Here is a 22,473-nt window from a genome sequence, read left to right as displayed (position 1 = left end):
GTTTTATCTTCATTGGAAATTTATATTTCATTGGAAGACGTATAGTTACTGTCAAAACCATAAATGCCTTTTTCATCACTTTTATTTTATTGATAATATACTATTATCAATAAAATAAAAGTGGTAAAACTGAGGCAACAAAACCAAAAATACAAAGAACTTCTTTCTGCTAATCTATGTTATAAACTTTTCTCAATTACAACTTTTATCTTCTCAATTACATCTTACAATTTCTTATTTACAACTTTCATGTTCTAAATTACATCTTATGTTTCTCTATTACAACTTTCATCTTCTAAATTAAATCTTATGTTTCTTATTTACATCTTCCATGTTCTAAATTACATCTTATAATTCTTAATTACAACTTTCATCTTCTCAATTACATCTTACGTTTCTTAATTACAACTTTCAAGTTCTCAATTACATCTTAAAAAGGTGTAGTTAGTTCATGAGCTCACACTGCATTAAAACAGATTTAAATATTTAAACAGAACATTTAAACAATTAAACAGAAAACATACATACATAAAGTAACTTACGGGTGAACCAACACCGCACCAGAGGTTCAGACAGAACACAAACATAAATATAAAGTAGACTACAGGTGAGCTAAAACAGTATATAAGGTACCTCCAACTATATAAAAGACACAAAATGGGAAAAATAAATATGTATATATTACTATAGACATGACCAATTTCAAATAGAACTGATGACAGGAAACTCTTATAGCCTTTGCTTAGAAAGCAAACCCCACAAGACAGCAGGACATAGAAATTAAAAAAATATTTTTGCAATTTGCTTTTTTCTAGTTTAGCATTTTTTTGGTCATTCTTAATGGTATAAAATGTTTTTGTCCAAGTTTTTAATTAGGGGTCATGAAGTACGCTAAAATTTATCTTTTAAAAAAAACTATGATCATTTGCTCTCCTTTTTTGTATATAAATCTCTTAGCACAGAGATTTTCATACAACATAAAGTGCTTTTGAAATTATATTACTTTAAACCTTTGCATGGAAGCCAATAATACACTACTTTTATTTTGTTTATGAAATTTTGTGTGATTTACTTGATGGGTAAAGTGCATTATAGTTAATTTACCTTTAACTAAATCAGTTACTACAGTTGTTAAACTTTAACTAAATTGTTTAAGTTTAACAACTGTAGTAATTTAGTTAAGTTACTACAGTTAACTATTAAATTTTAGCCAATTTTTAGCTTTTTAGAAAATTATTTTAATAAGAAATTTTAAATAGAATATGAAAAATGAAAAACTATTTTTTTTATATTTTCATTTTATTTAAAGCGATAGCAAGATTAAAAATTTTAACACTTGCTGATAATAATCATAAATTTAATTTCAGCAACTCCTGTAATACCCTGTAATATATGTGATATATAATGTTTTTTTGCTTTGATCGTTTAGTCTATAGATTTAGCTTTTTTATATGACAATAGTATTTTAATTTATTAATCAGAACAATTCTATTTATTTATTTTGTTTTATTTTTAATTTGTTTTATGTTACTTATAAACTGTATAAAACAGCAATAAAACAAGGTCGCAAACTTGTTTTATATTAACACAATCTATTTATAGTGACGTAACAACTTCAGAGTGTTGTTCAACTATTGTTTTATACAGTGGAGAAAATAGAATTAGCCTCACCATGTACTGATCCAAAATTTTGTAAATCTCTAAGCAAATTTGTGCGGTGCACCTTTTGTATCCACACTTATATAATTATTGTTACAAACAACAACTTTTTAGATTATAATGTAGCATAATTAAATTGCGGTACATTTGATAAAACCATAAAATGTATACTACTTAATATTTGCGGTAGCAAATAGAATTAGCCTCATTAATAATTATTTTCAGTTTACTTGTATATTTTGATCTGGTGATACGCATTTGTGACTTAGTTTTTTATTATTATTTGTAAGTTAAACAAAGACTGTGAAATCATAGCTCATAAAGTTTTTAACATTTGGTTTTGATACCTGAATTTGAAATGGGACGTGGTGAGCGTTTAACGAATGAAGTATAAGCAGTAATCAAAGCATGTAAAGATACAGACTTATCTAATTGGGAAATTACAAATAAAATTAAAAGATCTACCAAAGTGGTTAATAATTACTTTAAGATTGGCGTTAATTATGGAGCTTATAAGGAAAGTGGTGGTAAACGTAAAATTGATAATCGTACTAAACGAGTTATTGTACGTCATACTGCTTCTCAGCACATGACTACATCTCAAATTCGTGTTGATTTACAATTACCTGTAACTGTTCAACGTGTGAGACAAATCTTACATGAAGATTCAAACACAGTTCGGAGAAGCGTAAACCAAGACTAAAACTTATTGTTCGTCATAAAGAAGTTAGATTACAGTTTGCAAAAGAACACATGTCTTCGCAAGAAGAGTGCTATCAAGTTCTCTTTAGTGATGAAAAAAAGTTCAATCTAGATATTCCTGATGGCTATCAATATTACTGGCACGATCTTCGAAAAGAAAAAGAAACTCGAATGAGTCGTAACTTTGGTGGTGGAACTGTTATGGTTTGGGGGGCTTTTTCCTTTGCTGGAAAACAACCACTGGCATGGATTTCAACAAAAATGATTTCACAAGACTACATTGATTTATAAGAAATTAGTTTGCTTGAACATGGTGAAGAATTGATGGGTGAAAGTTTCACTTTTTAACAAAATAATGCTGCTATCCATAACTCAAAGCTTACAAAAGCTTGGTTTAAAGAGACCAATATTCACGTAATGGATTGGCCTGCATGCAGTCCAGGTCTTAACCCAATTGAAAATCTATGGGGAATACTTTCTAGAAAGGTTTATAAAAATGGTAAGCAATATGAATCTGCATTAGAGCTGAAAACTCGTATCAGAGAAGCTTGGAATGAATTATCTATAGAAACTATCCAAAATCTTGTGACTAGTACGTCAAGTCGCATATTTGAAGTCATTAAAAATTCAGGAAGCAATAATAAATATTAAATGAGCGTAAAACAAAATATTTTCTGTATTTTCTTGTATATAACGTAAATGAGGCTAATTCTATTTTTTCCACAAATTGTATACTTTTAATTTTTTTTCCACTTGTAATTAGTTAAACATACCAATTTATAAAATTTTTAATTGTACTAGAAAATAATAAGAAATAGGGTAGATTAAATAATTGTTTCATTGTCATTTTTGTTAAATTAGAACAAAAAATAAAGTTGAGGCTAATTCTATTTTCTCCGCTGTAGCTTTTTACAATAACAATTTAATACTATTTAAAAATAAAACGTTGTTTTATTGTCAGTGTGAATGTTATTAAATAGCTTTCTAAAACTAATTAAAGTGGTTTAAATATTGTAATATTTGCATTTTTTTTTTACTTTTTTAAGCATCATGTTAAGTAAATATTAACTGCAAATTAAACTTTATGTAACTGTTAACTCATATTAACTTTATGCTGTAAATTATAACAGTAACTTATGCTCTTTTAAACTCCGTTAAACAGGAATATTATAAGATAATATTTATACATGAGAGATATAATGTCAAAAAAATTGCAATTACAAACTAATCTAAAAAAAGTTTTTTTTGCATTATATCAAGCCCTGTAAGTATGTTTTATAAAGCACTTCCAACAACAAGTATGCATTTGAAAAGTGAGAAATGTAGTAGGAATGGTAAGATTCAAATAACTGGGGTTGCAGCAGAAAACAAATATGCAAAATCTAAATGTTTGTTATTGAGAAGTCAAATAAACCCCATTGCTTTAAGGGAAGTAAAAACAATCCATGTCATTACTTTGTAAAAAAAGAACTGGATGGACTCCAATTTATTTAAAAGTAAGTTTAAGAGTACAACATAAAGTTTGCATTAGAAGGCCATAAAGTAGCATTGGCAAATTAGCACCAATCCATATCTGAACCATTTCTGCATTAAGAACCTTATATCAGTCACACTTTCTTTCCCAGAATGCAACTTCTGTTTGAAGGATCAAGAAATGGATCAAGAAACCACTCATTACTAATTTGCAAGTATTTGTAACTGGTAAAACAACAAGTTTTTAACAATTATTAAACTAATTAGTAAATTATTAAATTAATTAGTAAACTGGTAACAGAAAACAAACACCTTATATCTCTAAACTTGAACTTTTTTTTGAAAATGTTTTTTTTTTTATTTATTTATGTTTATTAATAAAATGAAATTTCAGAAATATATCTACAAAATTATGATGAGCATTTGACAAAATATTTTGATTATAAGAAAAATGAAAAGAGAAAAAAAATTGTTCAAGTTATAATTAAGTAAGTTAAGAAACAAGTGCAAAAGTAAAAAAAAGAAATTATAATCAAATGGAGACAAAAACAATGACTAAAGAAACTTGTAAGGTCATTGATACCATTGTAACTTTCAATGTTTACTCAAAGTGGTGAAATTGGAAGCTTTAAATGCATCAAAGTTGGTAGGAATACTATTAAGAAAAAGAATAGTGTTAGGAAAGCTTAGTAAGTCAAATAAATTCAATTCAAACTTTTTTCATACAATAAATATAAATATATATATACACACACTCTCTCACACACACATACACAAACACACACACACACACACACACACACACACACAAACACACACACACACACACATATACATATAAATATATATATATATAAATATATATAATTTTTTTTTTTTTATATAATAATTCACCTCCCCAAGGCCGAGAAGGCCACTACAGATGAGGAGGCTACTTGTGGTTATAACCCTCTCTCAACTCTTTAACTGCGAAACACGAACCTTGACAAACAAGGCCGCTGCGCGGAGAAACAAGTCTATATATATATATATATATATATATATATATATATATATATATATATATATATATATATATATATATATATATAACTTTATCTGGGCTATTAGGGGTGTGTGGAAAAAGAGATATGCAAACCACAAGCAATCATTTACAAATAAAAAACTTTGAAATGCAACCACTCCTCAAAATGTATATAGGATACTAGGGAAAAACTTAAAGTAACACCTGAATTAACTTAATCCTGTATTAACTATCCTAAAAAGAGTCCCTGCTTATAACAACACATCAAAAAATAATTTTATAAAAATGATTACAACACACCAAAAAAATGATACTTTTTTATATAAAAAACTAATAATATTACTTTATAAAAATGCTGAAGCGCTACTTAATAAAAAAACAGAATTAATTTCTAAATGTTGTCATGAAAATAAATTTTTATTAAGCAACCACAAACCTGAAAATTAGATAACGCGTTTGTAACAATAGTTTTTTTGTATTGTTTTATGAAACTAGTTCCAATTGTACAGTATCGGACAAAACGAGTGCAACCAAATAATGCTAATTTAGTTTCTTTATATAAAAGTGCTGCTTTTTTTCAATTTAGAGAAATAACTATGTAACTGTTTAGAGACAAAGTTCTTCAAGTTTTATTCATCACAAAGTTCATTATTTGTACACGAAAATTAATAAATTAATCAAAAGTATTAAAAAAAGTTGATTTCCTTCTGGACAAAACAAGTGCAACTCGACAAAATGTTGACCAAGCTGTATTTCTCTATCAATATTTCGTGGCGAATCCTTTGTTGTCGATCACAACCTTGCATCTTCGAGGCATAGATTCGATCAGGTGATCAATGAAACTTTGAGGAATCGCTGCCCAGGCCTTTTGGATTTGTTCAAACAGTTGATCCTTATTACAAACACCTTCACGATTAATTCTGCGGTTGACGATCTCCCACATGTTCTCGATAGGGTTGAGATCCGGAGATTGAGGCGGCCAATCCATCACTGATAGGTAGTTGTCTTGAAACCACTGTTGACTACTTTTGCAGTGTGTTTTGGATTGTTGTCTTGCTGAAAAACCCCCTTTTATTGGCATATTCCATTCAGCATGAGGTATAATAAAATCTTTCAGGATATTTTTATACATGAAACGGTCCATTATTCCATCGTTTCAATATATTGGACCTAGACCGTTAGCAGAAAAACACACACAGACCATTACATTGCCTCCACCATGCTTCACAGTCTTATGGCAGTAACGTAAATCGAGGCATTTTCCGGCCGGTCGACGTACATGGCAAATGCCATCGCTCCCAATGATGTTGAACTTCCATTCATCACTGAACAGAACAGTTCGCCATTTCTGCACATTCCAGTCAATATGAGATGTAGCAAACAGGAGTCTTTTCTTCTGGTTTTTTAGTGAAATCAGCGATTTCTTTGCAGGGCATCGAGAAAACAATCCGGCTTCAACAGCACGTCGTCTGTTTGTTCGGTCCGATACAGGCAGCTCTAACTGATTTTGTATCTCGACTGATGATATCCAGGGATCCTTCTTGACGGATCTGACGATCATAGAATCCTCTCTAGAAGTGGTGGAACGCGGTCTTCCACCTTTGTTATCTGCTGCCAACTTCCTCGTAGAACGATATTTGGAACATAGTCTTGATACGGTCCATTTTTCCACGCAATATTTACCACAAATACTTTTTTGTGACATTCCACTTACGTAATCGCCAATAATTTTCTTTCTTAGTTCCGATCCAAGACTGTCGGGAGCCATTTTTGCACTTGAAGTCATAAAAATAAATAATCACGCTTCTCAAGGCTTATCGTGTTACATTTACCTTGTGATGATACAATAATGCTCTGTGGAACACAACGTCTTGGTCACAAAAACTTCCGTGACGTTGACATGGACCAGACTTTAGAAAATGAAACAAACCAAAAAAGTTGCACTTGTTTTGTCCGCTGCAAAATGGCACTTGTCAACGGAATTCTGCCTGTGTGCTGTCACCTGTCAGCTGATTGCTCATGTCATGGCATGCTATGACTCCAGACTCTTGAAATGTTTGCTGTGGTAGTACAGTTCGTTTCGTTTTTAAGACAAATTAGGAACACTTTTTAGCATTGTTCGATGTTGGTTGCAAATGTTGTGTCCAATACTGTATGTAACTTTTTTTTTTTTTAACAAAAAAACTATATTTAAATCTAACCCCAATATCCTAATATGTACCAACAAAACCAACAACATTTACCAATTACCTGCTGAAATTTACTTTAAACTGTTAAAAGAAAACATCACAAAAACATTCAAAAAAGTCCCTAAAAAACTAGAAAATTCAATTAACCTCAAAGCAAAAACCATAACAACTAAATATAAACAAACAGATCAATATAATTGCCAAATCAGAAGCATTCATTAAATTAAAAGACCAAAAAAACATTTTTGATAATCAGAAACCTTGCCACCTATTAAATCCAGCAAAAAGTGAACTCAACGTTGTCAACAAAACATACTCAGATAAAATCAGCAAGGAAATAAAAAACAAATTAAAACTAAACAAATGGAAAAACACCAGTGAAGTTATCAAATGGTTTACAAACATAAGCAACAACGACACTATGCATTTATACAACTTAACATCAATCAATTTTACTTATCCATCATAAAAGACACAATAAAACAACCGTTTAATATTTGCAAAACAACACACTGAAATCAGCAATGAAAATATTAGGGTCATAAATCATCGCAAAAAAGCGTTATTATTTTTTAATAATGAAACAGGAAAAAAAAAGGCATATAAAGATTGTTTTGACGTCACAATGGAATGTTTTAATGGAGCAGAAAGGTGTGAACTGGTCAGTAAATACATTCTAGACTCTTTATCCAAAACCATTACTAAAAATAATATAGGTTACCATCAATCCAACTTTTCCGAAAAGTTGGATTGATGGTAATGCCCAAAAAAACTGCCGCACAGTTAAATAAAGTCAGAAAAAATATAATGGAGACATTTAAAACATCAGATTCCAAATAGAGATTCAAACCAATCTAAACAGCCATTTTTCTTGATGTAACTTTTAATCTTCAAAAAAACCTTTTTCCTCCAACCTTTTAAAAAAAAATGACTAACTGCTCTAGATCACACTTTCACACACAAACTACTTGCCTCAAGCCCATAAGCAGATTCCTCTTTCCAATAATGATCGCAAATCGCTATCGCAAAATTCGCTATCGCAAAATTATGAAGAAATATTTAACTCATCAAAAGGAGAATACAAAGAAGCACTTAAACAAAATGGTTTTAAAAACTTTATTTTAAAGCGCAACCCAAAAGACAAGACACCACACAAAAAAAAAAGGAATACAATTTGGTTTAACTCACCCTACAATAAAAGCGTCTCTACCAATGTTGGCCATATCTTTTTGCAATTAATAGATAAGCATTTCCCACCTTCTAATCAATTGCATAAACTATTCAATCCAAATACCAAAAAAGTTAGCTACAGCTGCGCAAACAACATTTCAAAAACCATAAAAAGTCATGACAAAAAAAAATATATTCAAATAAACACCACTGAAAATTTCCCTTACAATTGCAAACAAAAAGAAATCTGCCTGCTGAATAAGTATTTTAGAGGGACAAACATCATTTACAAATGCATAACATCTTCCCCAAACACATCCAGCAAAGCAAACATTGGTTTATCAGGGGGGGCATAAAAAAAGATATACGCAATCCACAAATAATTATTTCAAATAAAAAACTTTCAAATGCAGCCACTCTCTCAAAATATATATGGGGAACTAGAGAAAAACTCAAAGAAACACCTGAATTAACTTGGTCTAACCTAAAAAGAGTCCCTGCTTACAACAACACAACAACAAAAATGTTTACTTTGTTTGAATGAAAAACTAATAATATTAATTTATAAAAATGCCAAAGAGCATTTTTATAAATTAATATTATTAATAAATATAAATTAATATTCTTAATAAAAAAAAAATTAATTTCTAAATGTCATCACGAAAATAAATTTTTAGTAAGCAACCACAAATCTGAAGATTAGATGCACACGCTTGTAACATTAGTTTTTTTCTGTACAGTTTTTTTATGCATAGTTTTACATAACTAGTTCCAACTGTATATAAACTTTTTTTTTTTTTAGTTTAAAAAACTTTTATTTGTATATATTTGTATATATATATATATATATATATATATATATATATATATATATATATATATATATATATTATATATTATGTATATATATATATATATATATATATATATATTATATATATATATATATATATATATATATATATATATATATATATAAATATAAACGTATATATATATATATATATATGTGCGTGTGTTTATTTATATATATATATATATATATATATATATATATATATATATATATATATATATATATATATATATATATATATATATATATATATATATATATTCCAATAGTAAAGGCTATTTTCCATAAAAAATATGAATAGCTATTTAAGTGCAATGTAATCAATGTTTTGTGCAAGGTCAAGTTTGCACCTTTAACTTTAGTTACATTCGCAACAAAATTGTTATCAAAAGTTCTCTTATTTAAACTTTTAACTAAAGTTTTCAAAATTTTGCAAAAACAAAATTAACTAAAATAATTTTAGCAACTCTTTGACTTATTTATGCATAATTCTTCCATTTCCAAGTTAATTCAAAAACCAAGAATATTCACAAAAGATAGATTGAAACTGGTGATGTTGATGCATTATTTTATGTTTAGCATTATAGGTATTTAATCATGTTTAAACTTATTGAAGAATTTGACTCAATTTAGGTGCATGGCATCTTAAGCAGTCCTGTTATTGGCCAAAGGTCATAACTTCTTTTTTGGTTTTGACAATGATCACCAAAAGCACTGACAGGGACACTATTCATGCAAAACATGGAATTGTTAATGCTCTGATATTTTATGGCTGTTATGGAATCAGCTACTCTATGAGCGTCACAGAGTTCAAGGAACCTTACTAGCAGCCTCAGAGAAATTAAATTGAGTTTTCAACCAGTATGACGGTATTTAGATAATAAAAGAAAAAGTTGCTTAGCCATTTTAAAGAAGGCACAAGCAAAAACCATTTGGTAGAGTCAAGAAGACCTAGCATTCATCATCCTAGACAGGAAACAATGTAACACAGGTTTACATTTATGCCAGCCCAATAAACAAACGAGGGGCGTGTGGATGGTCAATAGAATTTTTCTACATACCTCTAAGGTCTTTGACAAAAGATCTTCTACAAAACAGTAGCTGGATGTAGGTAATATTTTTCTGCCCTTTTATTGAATCTTAATCATTTATTGTAAACTGTTTTGCAATAATAAATGTTCTGTATATAGAATAATATTATTGCTGAACCTGATTTAACAAAACTTAAATTTAAAACATGACTTAAATCACTTGTGTTTATATTTATTTTATCATACACTATTTAACACGAGCCAGCAAAAAAGATTGATAAGGAAAGAATATAAACTTATCACTTCACACAGAGTTTTGGTGTTATGCTCTCCTAATTTCAGTTCAGTTTGCACAATCTTTTTATTCCAATGATTCGCTTTCTCACTGCTATATTAGAAAATAAGCAAACTTCAATTTATAGTAAAGTCACCTTGTCATCCTAGCAAGATGTTTACCATCAGGGTACAAACATAAAACCAATTAATGGACATTGTAATTGATTGCTACAGCACATCATCAAAAGAGTCGTGCTTTTCTTAAAGAGTTGTTGCCTTATGCAAATACTGCTGCATAGTGTTTTGCAGAAAAACACATTTTAAAGTCCAATAAAAGCCATCAATGAACAGTCTTAATTTATCAGAGACATTTTTACTGTCAATAACTCTATTCCTATGAAATCTTATTTTGATGATTCAGCAAGTTTATTTAGGTAATTCCTGGAACAATTAGATAAAAAGTTTGTCACTGTGTCAATAACTTGTTGTGATGTCCAAGTTTATTTGCTAAATATGTCAAATTTTTTTTGTGCATAATTAAGGGATATAACTTATAAAAAAATAAAATAAATAAATAAAAATAATCAAGTAATAGTAAAAGTAATTTATCAGGAAAAAAAAATATTTATTTAAATTATTTTATTTAAATGTTAAATTTCAGACTTATCTTGATTAAAATATATGTTGACTAGTGAATAATGATATTAGTATAAAGCTAGGAAAAACCAAGGAAAACTCTGGGGAAAAACAAAACTCACATTTCTAATACCACGTAATAATACATAATTTGACAAATTAATAATAAATGACCTAATTAAAATTAAATCGAATTAAAATTTTTAACTTGAATTCTTTATCATAGTATATTAAACAAAAGATATTAAAGATTCTTAAAATAAAAAATTGTTATTAAGCAAACATACACAAAAAATTTTTTTAATGTTCTCCATAATATTAATCTTTTCTATTAAACTAACTTGCACACAAATTAGTTGTGATTAGCATTAAAGTTATTAACTAAGGGATGAAGAGAAAAGATTTGGTTAATTTGATAAGAAACAACATTAAAATTGTGCAATCTTGGAAAAAAGGACAATAGTAAAGAACAAAAAGAAAGGTGATTGAAAGAAGATTGAGTGAAGAGGTGTCTAGCGCAAAGGAGAGGCACAAAAATGAGCCATGAAAAAAAGAGGAGCAAAAGCACATGAAAGAATAGTCAGAGGATTCAAATTTGATTTTGTGTTAAACAGATGAATCGATACATAAGTATATCTCCAGGTCAAGCATGTGACAATTTAAGTCTTTGCAAATAGAAAGCATAATAGCCATTAACTCTAAAATTCAAAGATGAATGAACCAAAATTAGAATTAGTTTTACATAGAGCAAGTAGATTTTTTGAATTTTAGATTCAGCAGATAAAATGTTTAAAACTGTCAATGAAAAATTCTTAGTTTTCATAAAAACAAATTTAAAATTTTTTAACAACTTTTTAAATTTGTTTTTATGAAAACTAAGAATTTTATTGCGACATTATCATATGTATATATATACTTTATATATACTTTTTTGCCTTTTTTATTATTTTCAGGTTTGCCTTCTTTTTTATTTTTTTCAGGTTTTTAAAGGCTATTGAAAGATACTTTAGTTGTCTGTCTTAACTCTGTAAAATCTCCATTATTGCATAAACAATTTTTAATAGATTTTGATGGATGATACAAGTGTCATCTAAAAACTATAAAAATCTTAGCAGTGTGATTAGTTGACACAAATGTTTCCTATTTTCAGATTTAAGAAAAACAATTTTAATTTTTGCTTTGTTTTTTTTTTACAATTTTGTATTTATAGTTTTATCAATAAATTCAATTCATTTCTTGTATCAACGCAACATATTTTTTGAATTAAAACAATTTTTTCCATAATTATTTAAATTAATTTTCATAATTAAATCTGTTTCAATAATGACATCAATTAAAACAGATATCATGAATAATGAAAAATATATTATTAATTAATTTAATGATTAAATAAAATCCAAAAAATTAATTAATGAACTTTTAAAATACTTGAAAAGTTTTATTTTCAAAAAACAAAACACTTACTTCCTTCAAAAGTTGTTTCATCTATCCATTCACTCCATTCACCAGGGTTTAATCCATGATTAGTTAATGCATTTACCTAAAAAAAATAAACTTCACAGCTCACAAAATGTATGTACAATTCAATAATGGTCATTAGTATTATACTTAGATAAATATCTAATAAAAATATGCTATTTTATTTTTATTAAACTCATCTAGAGAGACCAAGCAGGTTTGACCACCGTCAAGGAGGCTACTGCCTTTTTTTTTAATTGTGTTTTTAACTATCATTCAACCCTAAACTCTGAAACACATACTTTGTTAAACTAAGCTGCTGTGCAGAGAATTAGATTGAGAACAGAGCTTCAAGAGGCGCATTATAGATTTGAACCTTGAAAAATCTTGATTAGAAGCAGAGTGTCCTACCACTAGTCAACTACTGTAATAGTAATATTGTTATTTTTGGAAACTTTAAAGCTCATCATACTGAATGATTTGGTTATTAGTGTACTTTTAGTAACAATGATTTTGATGGGAACAAAGCTCTAAACATTTACTTTTTTTAATCAATTGTTGTGGTTTTCCAATCTTCTTGGTTTGCATTGTCTTTGATCAAATCTTTGATCTTTCTAAAACTACTTTAAAACTAATACTAAACCTCAATTTTTGGACTAGTGACTAAGTAACTAGGTGGCTAATCTTTACCATAATTTTATTGTGAGGGATTTTTCCCAACTAAATGCTTACAAATGTGTTTCTTATATAATCTCTTCTAATCAGTCAGGCAAAAAATCTAATCTAGTATCAAGTTCAATTTTTTTCATCTTACTTGTTTATGTTGTTTGTGTTTCAAAATTAAAGAGTTGAGAATGGGTTTAAAAAAAAAAGATTACAAAAAAATAATAAAATTAAAAACTTTCTTCTCAATTTTAGTTACTGAATTGGCAATAGAGAGGTAAATCAATATATATAATTTTGAACAAACATGAACAGTTAATGCAATTACTGTATATATATATTTACAAATAGAATAAAATTTTCACTAATTTTATTCAGTTTGACATTTTGTAAGTATTATAGTAAATATATAATATTGTATATTATATATAAATATAAAATATAGCAAATACAAGGCTCGAATTAAGTGATTGCTAATTACAATATTTCAAAATGCTTCTGGTGTTTAAATTTCTAGCATTTTGAAAACCATTAACTCTGTTTTTGTCACTAAAACTTAATAGTTGTTATTCAATAAAAAATTTATATTGATCTTGAAATTATGATCTCATTATAAAATCATATTATTACTATTATTTTTATTATTATTAAATCTATTTATTCAACCAAAAATTGAAAAATTATAAGTTTTTTTATAATTTTACAAAACTAGGCTAGGTGTCACTCATATAGTTGAAAACTAGTTATTGGAGTGACACCTAAAATAATAAAATAAACAAAAAAGAAATAAAGAGCAATAGTAATAAATAAAAGTGTAAATTAAATTAATTTAAAAAAAATAATAATAATGATAAAGCTATAATAAATTAAATAATAAGACAAAAAATATGAAAACACTCAATTAATAACAACAACTAACAACAATAAAAATAATTAGCAAAACAGCACAAATAACAAACTTTTTGCAAACGAAAAGGCAAAACACAAAAACTACAAAATGAAAGCAAAAACTACAAAATAAAAATGCAAACACAAAAACTTCTACAAAATAAAAAAAAAATAACGATAATAATTTTTTGTTATTTTTGGCAAAAAAAAGGTGTAGAAATGTTGGTAGCGAATTTTCTTTTGCTAGTTTTTTTTAAATGTTAATTTTGAGTATTTACTTTTTAAGTGTTTTTTTTTTTATAATATGACTTGTTTTTTTTTTTACTCTACATTTTCTTTGATATTTTTGAATACTTTATTTTAACAATTGACAATTAACTCAGCTTTTGATTTTCTTTATTTCCCATATAATTTAGTATGTAAAAGTTACAGCATTAAAGTCTTCAACTTTTTTTAAAAATTAACTCTAAGTAGCATAAAGGTCAAAGTGCTTACTTTTTACCATTTCTGAACAAAACAACTTTGTCAAACTTGATGCAGCAAATAACATGGTAAAAAATAAAATCCTTCGGTGTGTGTATTTAGCACATATTGATGTTATATATGCTGAGTTTCATAGTTTTTACTTAAAGTAAAAACTATGAAACTCAGTATATAATAACATCAGTATGTGATGTTATTATATGCTATATTATATACTTTATTGCTTAAAAGTATTTTAAAATAGTTAAAAAAAAAGAGTATTAGAGTGTTTTCATAACTTTTCGCTTTTTTTTTTTCATTTTTCTTGCGGAATTGCCAATATATATATTTGATTACATATACATGTATATATTTAATTTTACTAATGTGTCCTAGTTCTTTTTTTGAAGAAACTAGTAGCCTAAAAGAGAGTTTATTTTGAAAATTTGTTTTATGATTTTTTAATGTAATAAACGCTTGCACTGGTGCAACTAATTTAACTCTAAAATTTAATTAAAAGAATTCTAAATTAAACAAAATAAATATTTTATTCAAAAAAAACTAAATTTGCAGCAGTGAAAAAATACCACTTCTGTTATAAACTGGTTTCCTAAAATTAGTAAGAAAAATAAATGTGCATTTATACAATTTGATATAAATGATTTTTACCCCTCAATTACAGCAGAAATTTTAACTAAAACAATAGAATTGGGAAAAATTCACACAAAATTACAGACAACACTATTAGTTTAGTTAAACATTGCAGAAAAACTTTACTCTATTTTAATAAGGAGCCATGGAAGAAAAACCAGGTATGAAAGATTTGGTGTAACAATGCGAAATTATGACGGATCAGAAATATGCGAATTTGTAGCCTTATATGTAATAAATTTCCTAGCTAAAATTTTCATTTTAATCAATTTTATTGTTCATTTTAATCAATTAAGCTTGAATTGCAATGATGGTTTAATAATAATGCAAGAAAAATCAGGGCCTCAACTTGACAAAATCAGAAAAAATATTATAAAATTATTATTATAAATATTATAAAAAACCTAATGATGAACTATTGTATATTAATATAAATTTAAATCATCCCCCTCTTATCTTAAAATTATTTATATATATATATATATATATATATATATATATATATATATATATATATATATATATATATATATCCTCCATGGTTTTCTTCACACTGTGCTGCTGCGATTGCCAATCAAAACCGTTACTTCCATATTTATCAGCAAAACAATTCTCCAGAAAACAGACGTCTGTTTATTACTGCTAGAAACAATTGTAAAAAGGTTTTGTCTAACGCCAAAACCCACTATTCTCAGGTCATGAAATCTCGTATCTCATCTCAAAAATTAGGCTCTCGTGACTTCTGGAGAATCTTTAATAATATCAATAATAAGGGCAAATCTATAATTCCACCTTTCTTGAATGGTTCAGACTTTGTCACCTCACCTAAAGACAAAGCTGAATTGTTTGCTAAAAACTTTTCATCAATATCATCTCTTGATTCCACTAGTTGCGTTCTACCTGATATTGCCAACAAACAGGTTGATCCATTGCTTGACATTCATATCACTCCAGCATCTGTATCTAAAGTGATTTCCTGCCTAGACTCTTCTACAGCTTGTGGCCCGGACAACATACCTGTTATTGTCTTGCAGAAGAATTCTCCGGAGCTGTCGTCTATACTCTCAAAACTATTCAACAAGTGCTTATCAGAGTCTTGCTTTCCAGCCTGCTAGAAAGCGGCATCTGTTATCCCTATCTTCAAAAAATCTGGAGAGCGATCTGATTTGTCTAACCACCGTCCCATAAGTCTTCTTCCTATCATAAGCAAGGTTTTTGAATCTTTAATTAACAAACACTTAATTTCTCATCTTGAATCTAATCACTTACTTTCTGACCATCAATATGGATTTCGATCTTCTCGTTCTACAGCTGATTTGTTAACAGTAATAACTGACAGATTTTATCGTGCATTAGATAAAGGTGGAGAGGTTAAGGCCATCGCTCTTGACATTTCAAAAGCTTTTGATAAAGTTTGGCATGCTGGTCTTCTCCATAAGCTTTCTTCTTATGGTGTATCCGGCAACATCTTTAAGATCATTGAATCCTTCCTTTCCAATCGTAGCATAAAAGTTGTCCTCGATGGACAACACTCTTCTTCTTATTCTGTAACTTCAGGGGTTCCTCAAGGTTCTATTCTTGGCCCTATACTCTTTTTAATTTACATTAACGATCTTCCAGATATTCTCACATCTAAGGTGGCATTGTTTGCTGATGATACTACCATTTATTCTTGTCGTGATAAGAAACCAACACCCTCTGATTGCTTGGAGGGGGCATTTGAGCTTGAAAAGGATCTCACTTCTGCTACAGCATGGGGCTCTCAGTGGCTGGTGAACTTTAATTCAGATAAAACTCAACTTTTTTCAGCCAATCATTATCGCAATAATTTAGATCTTCCTATATTTATGAACGGTGATGTACTCGATGAGTCACCTACTCTTCATCTTCTAGGATTAACTCTTACTTCCAATCTTTCTTGGAAACCATATATCAAATCAGTTGCAAAATTAGCATCTGCTAAGGTTGCATCTCTTTATCGAGCTTGTCACTTTCTTACTTCGGATTCTATTCTTTATCTCTATGAATCTCAAATCCGGCCTTGTATGGAATATTGTTGCCATATCTGGGGCGGATCTTCTAATGATGCCCTTTCTCTTTTAGACAAGGTGCAAAAACGTGTTGTAAACATAGTTGGACCTGCTCTTGCAGCCAACCTCCAACCATTATCACATCTTTGTGATTTTGCTTCTCTTTCTCTTTTCTACAAATACTATAATGGGCACTGCTCTAAAGAGCTAGCGCCTCTTGTGCCATCTATTATAATTCATTCTCATGTTACTCGTCATTCAATTAAGTGTCATCCTTTTTCTGTGACTGTTCCTAAGTGCTCCAAAAAACGCTTATTCATCTAGTTTTTTTCCTCGAACATCAGCTCTTTGGAATTTGTTTCCTTCATCTTGCTCTCCTGATTCATATAATTTGCAATCTTTTAAGTTGTCCGTCAATCGTTATCTTGCTCTACAATCTTCATCTTTTCTCTTTCAGTAACTTCCAACTTTAATTAGTGGCTGCTTGCAGCTTTGTTGGAAGCGAAGATGTTTAAATATATATATATATATATATATATATATATATATATATATATATATATATATATATATATATATATATATATATATATATATATATATATATATATATATATATATATATATATATATATATATACATATATATATATATATATATATATATATATATATATATATATATATATATGTATGTATGTATATATATATATATGTATTAGGGTAGGTCATATAATTTTTTTTCAGAGTTGCTAAACTGGCTATGGTCTAGTAAGTTGCTATAGGTGCTACTTATTGTAAAAAAGTCAAAAACATTTAAAATTTTGTACTTGCAACTTTCCCGCAAAGATTTACCCTTAAAAGGCTTACAGCTAAAAATATTAGAAATGTATTGAGCACTTACTATGATACAATGGCCATATCAAGGACCAGCAAGAAGAGGTGGTTATTGGATGTGTGTCATAAGCATGTTAAGCTACTAAAAATATTTAAAAAAAACCATGCACCCTATTGCTAACCCTGGTCATATCTGAAGCTTAAAATGAACCCTGGTTAAACTTAAAATGAACATAAATGTTAAAGTTCTAGATATTATTAGTTCAATGAAACAATATAATGAAATGTAATTTACAAAAAGTGTGATTTACAGCTAACTCTAGGTAAAAATGATCTGGATGCAACACCCTGTAAAATCATCCCATGTTGTGATTCATGTCCAAAAACAATTGAGCTTGCTGCAGAGATATATTTAATAGCATGCTCAACTGCCTGAGATTGACAAGGTATGCCAAAAAAGAAAACAAACTAACGCTGTCGCCACAAACGCCAGAAAAAATAATGTTTACCAAAAATAATGTATACCAAATAATGTTTACCAAAAAAAATGTATGCCAAAAAAAAAAAAAAAAAAAAAAACTGACAGTGTTATCACAAACACCAGAAAAAAATAATGTTTTCAGAGTGGGCAAAGTAGTTGTTGTTCAGTAACACGGGTTCCAATATTTTTCAATTTTCAGTTCCTAGCTCATGACATTGCTTCATCAAGTAAAAAAAGGTTCTTTGCACCATCAGCACAAAAAGGATGACTCTTGATGTTGAACAATGATAAACACTTACGATAAAGCATACAATTTTGTAGAGTGGTGGGGAAAAGGCCTCATTTGACATATACACTTACAAAATTCTGTTTGATTTTGTGAGCCACCTAACATGGCTTACATTTCCTAGCATTGTGTTCTGTAAAGACATAACTTTGTCATTATCTGTATAACCTTGCTGTACTCCAAAGCATGTTCTAAGAAGATATTTCTGATCTGTACTTAAATTGTTCTTAACCTCATCATTTAACTCAACCACTTTTTCTAGCAAAGCTTTAAACTTTAAAATTGGTTAATCCTTATGATCAAATTCTAGTGCACTCATAATTGCACCACTGGAACTACAAGGACCTCTTGTATATTCTCCATCAATAGCAGAAAGTATTTCTGAAATGGTAGTTTATTAGTATGCAACAGGCAACAAATCATTGCAGTGGTCTTGCAATGCCTTTCTCTAATTTTTTAATTACAACCTGTATTATTTACTGCGTCATCACAAATAACTGCTTGTAGCATACTTACTGACTTTGTATTTGCAGCTATTGATAGTAACTTATTTGCAATGTCAGCTGCTTTACCTGTTTCTTGCATCTTATCAGCATGCTTAGAAACTTGTTTCTGCTGCCAAAGACCTCTCTGTCCTCCAACCTTTGCAGGATCTATTGCAGTTTCTGCTGACAATAGCTTCATATCATTTAGCACTGAAATTCACAAGACAAGCATCTCTGTCACTATTATTGCATCTGTTCAAAGCTTTGCACAATTCTGGGTATTGCTTCATCTATCTGGCTGCTACAACACCATTATCAGATTTACCACTGGAAATTTCACTGTCAAGAACTTCATCACCTGTGTTTAGTTGCAGTCATCATGCGTCATCACCACCACCATCATTATCAGCATCACCACTCATGTTGCTGTAGATGTAATACAGTTTGTAACGATTTCAAACAGCCTTGGTAAGCGTTGGATATCTTCTTAGAACTGGGATATTTACAAGATCCTTAACTTTATCAATCAATTTCTTTACATGTTTGACTACACTCTTTTCATCAATTGCTAGAATATTTGCTGTGTTGCAGATACTTAGAAGTTCCTGAGCTACAACTGTTGCTCTCTTGTGCATAGAATTTGTGCTTTAAGTAGTAGTCATACAGTCTGTAAACATCACTAGAAGTAGGAATTTGATTTTTTATCTTAACTCAACCCAAAGTAATCCTAACATATCATAAATTTACTCGCATCAACTTAAAGTTAGGCTAATAATATATTGCAAGAATATACCTGTTAACATGATCTCTTTTCTATTGCAGATTGTTAATAAAAAGTGATAATTAATTCTTGCTACAAAGGGGTTTAATCAGTTGTTTATTATCAATCTTTTCTACTTGCCATCTATTTTTGGTTGGATAAGTTGGTTTCCAATGTATTGAGTGTTTAGAAATGGCATCTGTCAGCACAAGAGTTGCGACTCAGTACTCTATTCTGGTTGTTTTTTCCTTAAAAAATGATTGGCTTCTCATTAATCCAACTTTCCGAAGTTATAGCATGACTTTTTAAAAATGTCCATTCACCATGTTTCATCCACTATGTTTCACAGTCGATAAACACTGTTTTATCATATTCAATGGCTTTACAATGGACAAACAGCCTTCTCTTAAAACCAAAGTTTTAAAACATTAACACATCGATTCACATTTCCATTCATTGATAGTCAATAGAATGACTAAGAATGTCATTCAAATAATCATGGATGGTAGTGTGTGAGTGTATATATATATATGTATGTATGTATGTATGTATGCATGCATGCATGCATGCATGTATGTATGTATGTATGTATGTATGTATGTATGTATGTATGTATGTATGTATGTATGTATGTATGTATGTATGTATGTATGTATGTATGTATGTATGTATGTATGTATGTATATTATAGCACTGTATAAATATCATTAACTAACACAAATTGCTAAATTATGGGAAAATTATTTCTAAAGGTTACATTCTAATGTTTAGAATATGGTCACACTTACCCTAAACTTATACCTCTGATAGTTTTTTAGTTTTTCCATGTCAACTGAAAATGTCTGATTATCAAAAGAAAGTTTCGTAATGTTTGATGAATTAAACTCTCCATACTCAACAGTATAGTTAGTAATGATTCCATTCTGACATGCTGGAAGGTGCCATTTTAATGTGATGTTTTCTTTAGATGTTGCTGAAGCAGAAAGATTTCTAACAACAGATGGATCTAAATTTAGATGACTTGTAATTTTAATTAAATTAGAAAAATTTATAAAAATTAAATAATTATTTAGAAAAAAACAAACAAGAAAAACCAAAAAATTAAAAAACAAAACAAAAAAACTAACAAAAAAAGAATATAAAACAGCACCAAAAAAAATTTTTTTTCTTTTTAATTTTCTGATTTAATCAGATAATTAACAAGAAAAAAAAATATTTTTAACAATAAAATGTCTTCAAACCAATCCCAATCAGTTTGTAAGGAAATTTACCTTTTTTTGTAAGTGCAAAACTTTCTTTACTTTGAAATATCTTAGAGTTTGCTTTATTTGCATAATATGATATTAAAAACATTTGTATAAAAAAGTAAAAACATATTATTAAAGTTATATAGAGAAAGCGAGTGACATAGTAAGTCAAAGATAAAAGAAAATTTATAATTTGATCAAGTATTTAAAATATCTGTAGTTAAAGGAGACTTTGGTTAAAATGAGTTAAAAAAAGAATCAAATAAATGTTTGAAAGAAAAAAAGTTTTTTTGTAGTCAATATTTTAAATGGAAACTTGAAAATTTCAGTTAAAAACAAAAATTATAATTTCATACATAATCTAAAAAAACATCAAATTTTAAACTATATTCAGTAATTAAATAAATTGATCCAAAAATCAAAACAAAGTTTATAAGTCAATTTGTTATAAATGATGTTCATCAATACTGATATGTACATGGTTTATTATAAAATACAATGAAACTACTTACTTCCTTCTAAGGTTGTTACTTCTATCCATTCACTCCATTCACCAGAGTTTTCTCCACGGTTAGTAAGAGCATTGACCTTAAAATAAAAATCTAAATTTCTTTATGTTGGTAAAAATTGGTCATAAATTTTAAAAGGTCTACACCTTTTAAATTCTTGTGTCAAGTGTTGTGAGTGACCATTAGCATAATATCAATTAAATTTAAAATGAAATAAATAAAACAAATCTTGTCAAGTGTAATGCACTTATAAAAATTCAAAGATCTTAGCCATCTTAGTTTATTATAAGTTTCATAAATAACACTATGTAATTTTTGTTGTTTCTGGGAACAAACTGCTTACCTAACTTATTATGCTTAAAACAAACAGAACATGTTCTATGATCTATGATTTATAGTGATCTTCTGTAATCAAAGTCTTTTAGGTTTTTTGATATTTCAGATAAGTTTCAAGGAAATTTTCAATTTGCATTTCTCTAAAATAAATTTTATTTATATTTTTCTTTATGTCATCAAACTTCAATGATCTTGATCGTGGATGATTTAAAGAGTTGCAATTGAAAAATTATCACATATATTAGTGTATCATAGTAAAAAATATGCTGTGATATGACATTGAGAAAATCAATTTTTCTAACAGTTCTCTCACTATGCCTCATTCTGTGCATATAAGTGCACAGGACTATATAAGTGTCAATAT

General features: G+C 28.5%; 1 protein-coding gene across 2 annotated transcripts in view; it reads right to left on the bottom strand.

Moving 5' to 3' along the window:
- LOC101237339 (receptor-type tyrosine-protein phosphatase delta) overlaps positions 1-22,473 on the bottom strand; it is a 544,974-nt gene that overhangs the window by 116,793 nt on the left and 405,708 nt on the right. For both annotated transcript variants that reach the window (XM_065801637.1, XM_065801638.1), the window contains exons 15-17: positions 21,777-21,852; positions 20,806-21,023; positions 12,481-12,556 (exon numbers count right to left, since the gene is read on the bottom strand). In XM_065801637.1, coding sequence (XP_065657709.1) covers positions 12,481-12,556; positions 20,806-21,023; positions 21,777-21,852 — 370 coding nt within the window. The remainder of the gene's footprint in view (positions 1-12,480; positions 12,557-20,805; positions 21,024-21,776; positions 21,853-22,473) is intronic.

This window comes from Hydra vulgaris, chromosome 07 (genome assembly GCF_038396675.1).
Source record: "Hydra vulgaris chromosome 07, alternate assembly HydraT2T_AEP".
Classification (NCBI taxonomy): Eukaryota; Metazoa; Cnidaria; class Hydrozoa; order Anthoathecata; family Hydridae; genus Hydra; species Hydra vulgaris.
Note: the sequence above shows the minus strand (reverse complement) of the source record. Positions and strands in the feature narration are given on the sequence as shown.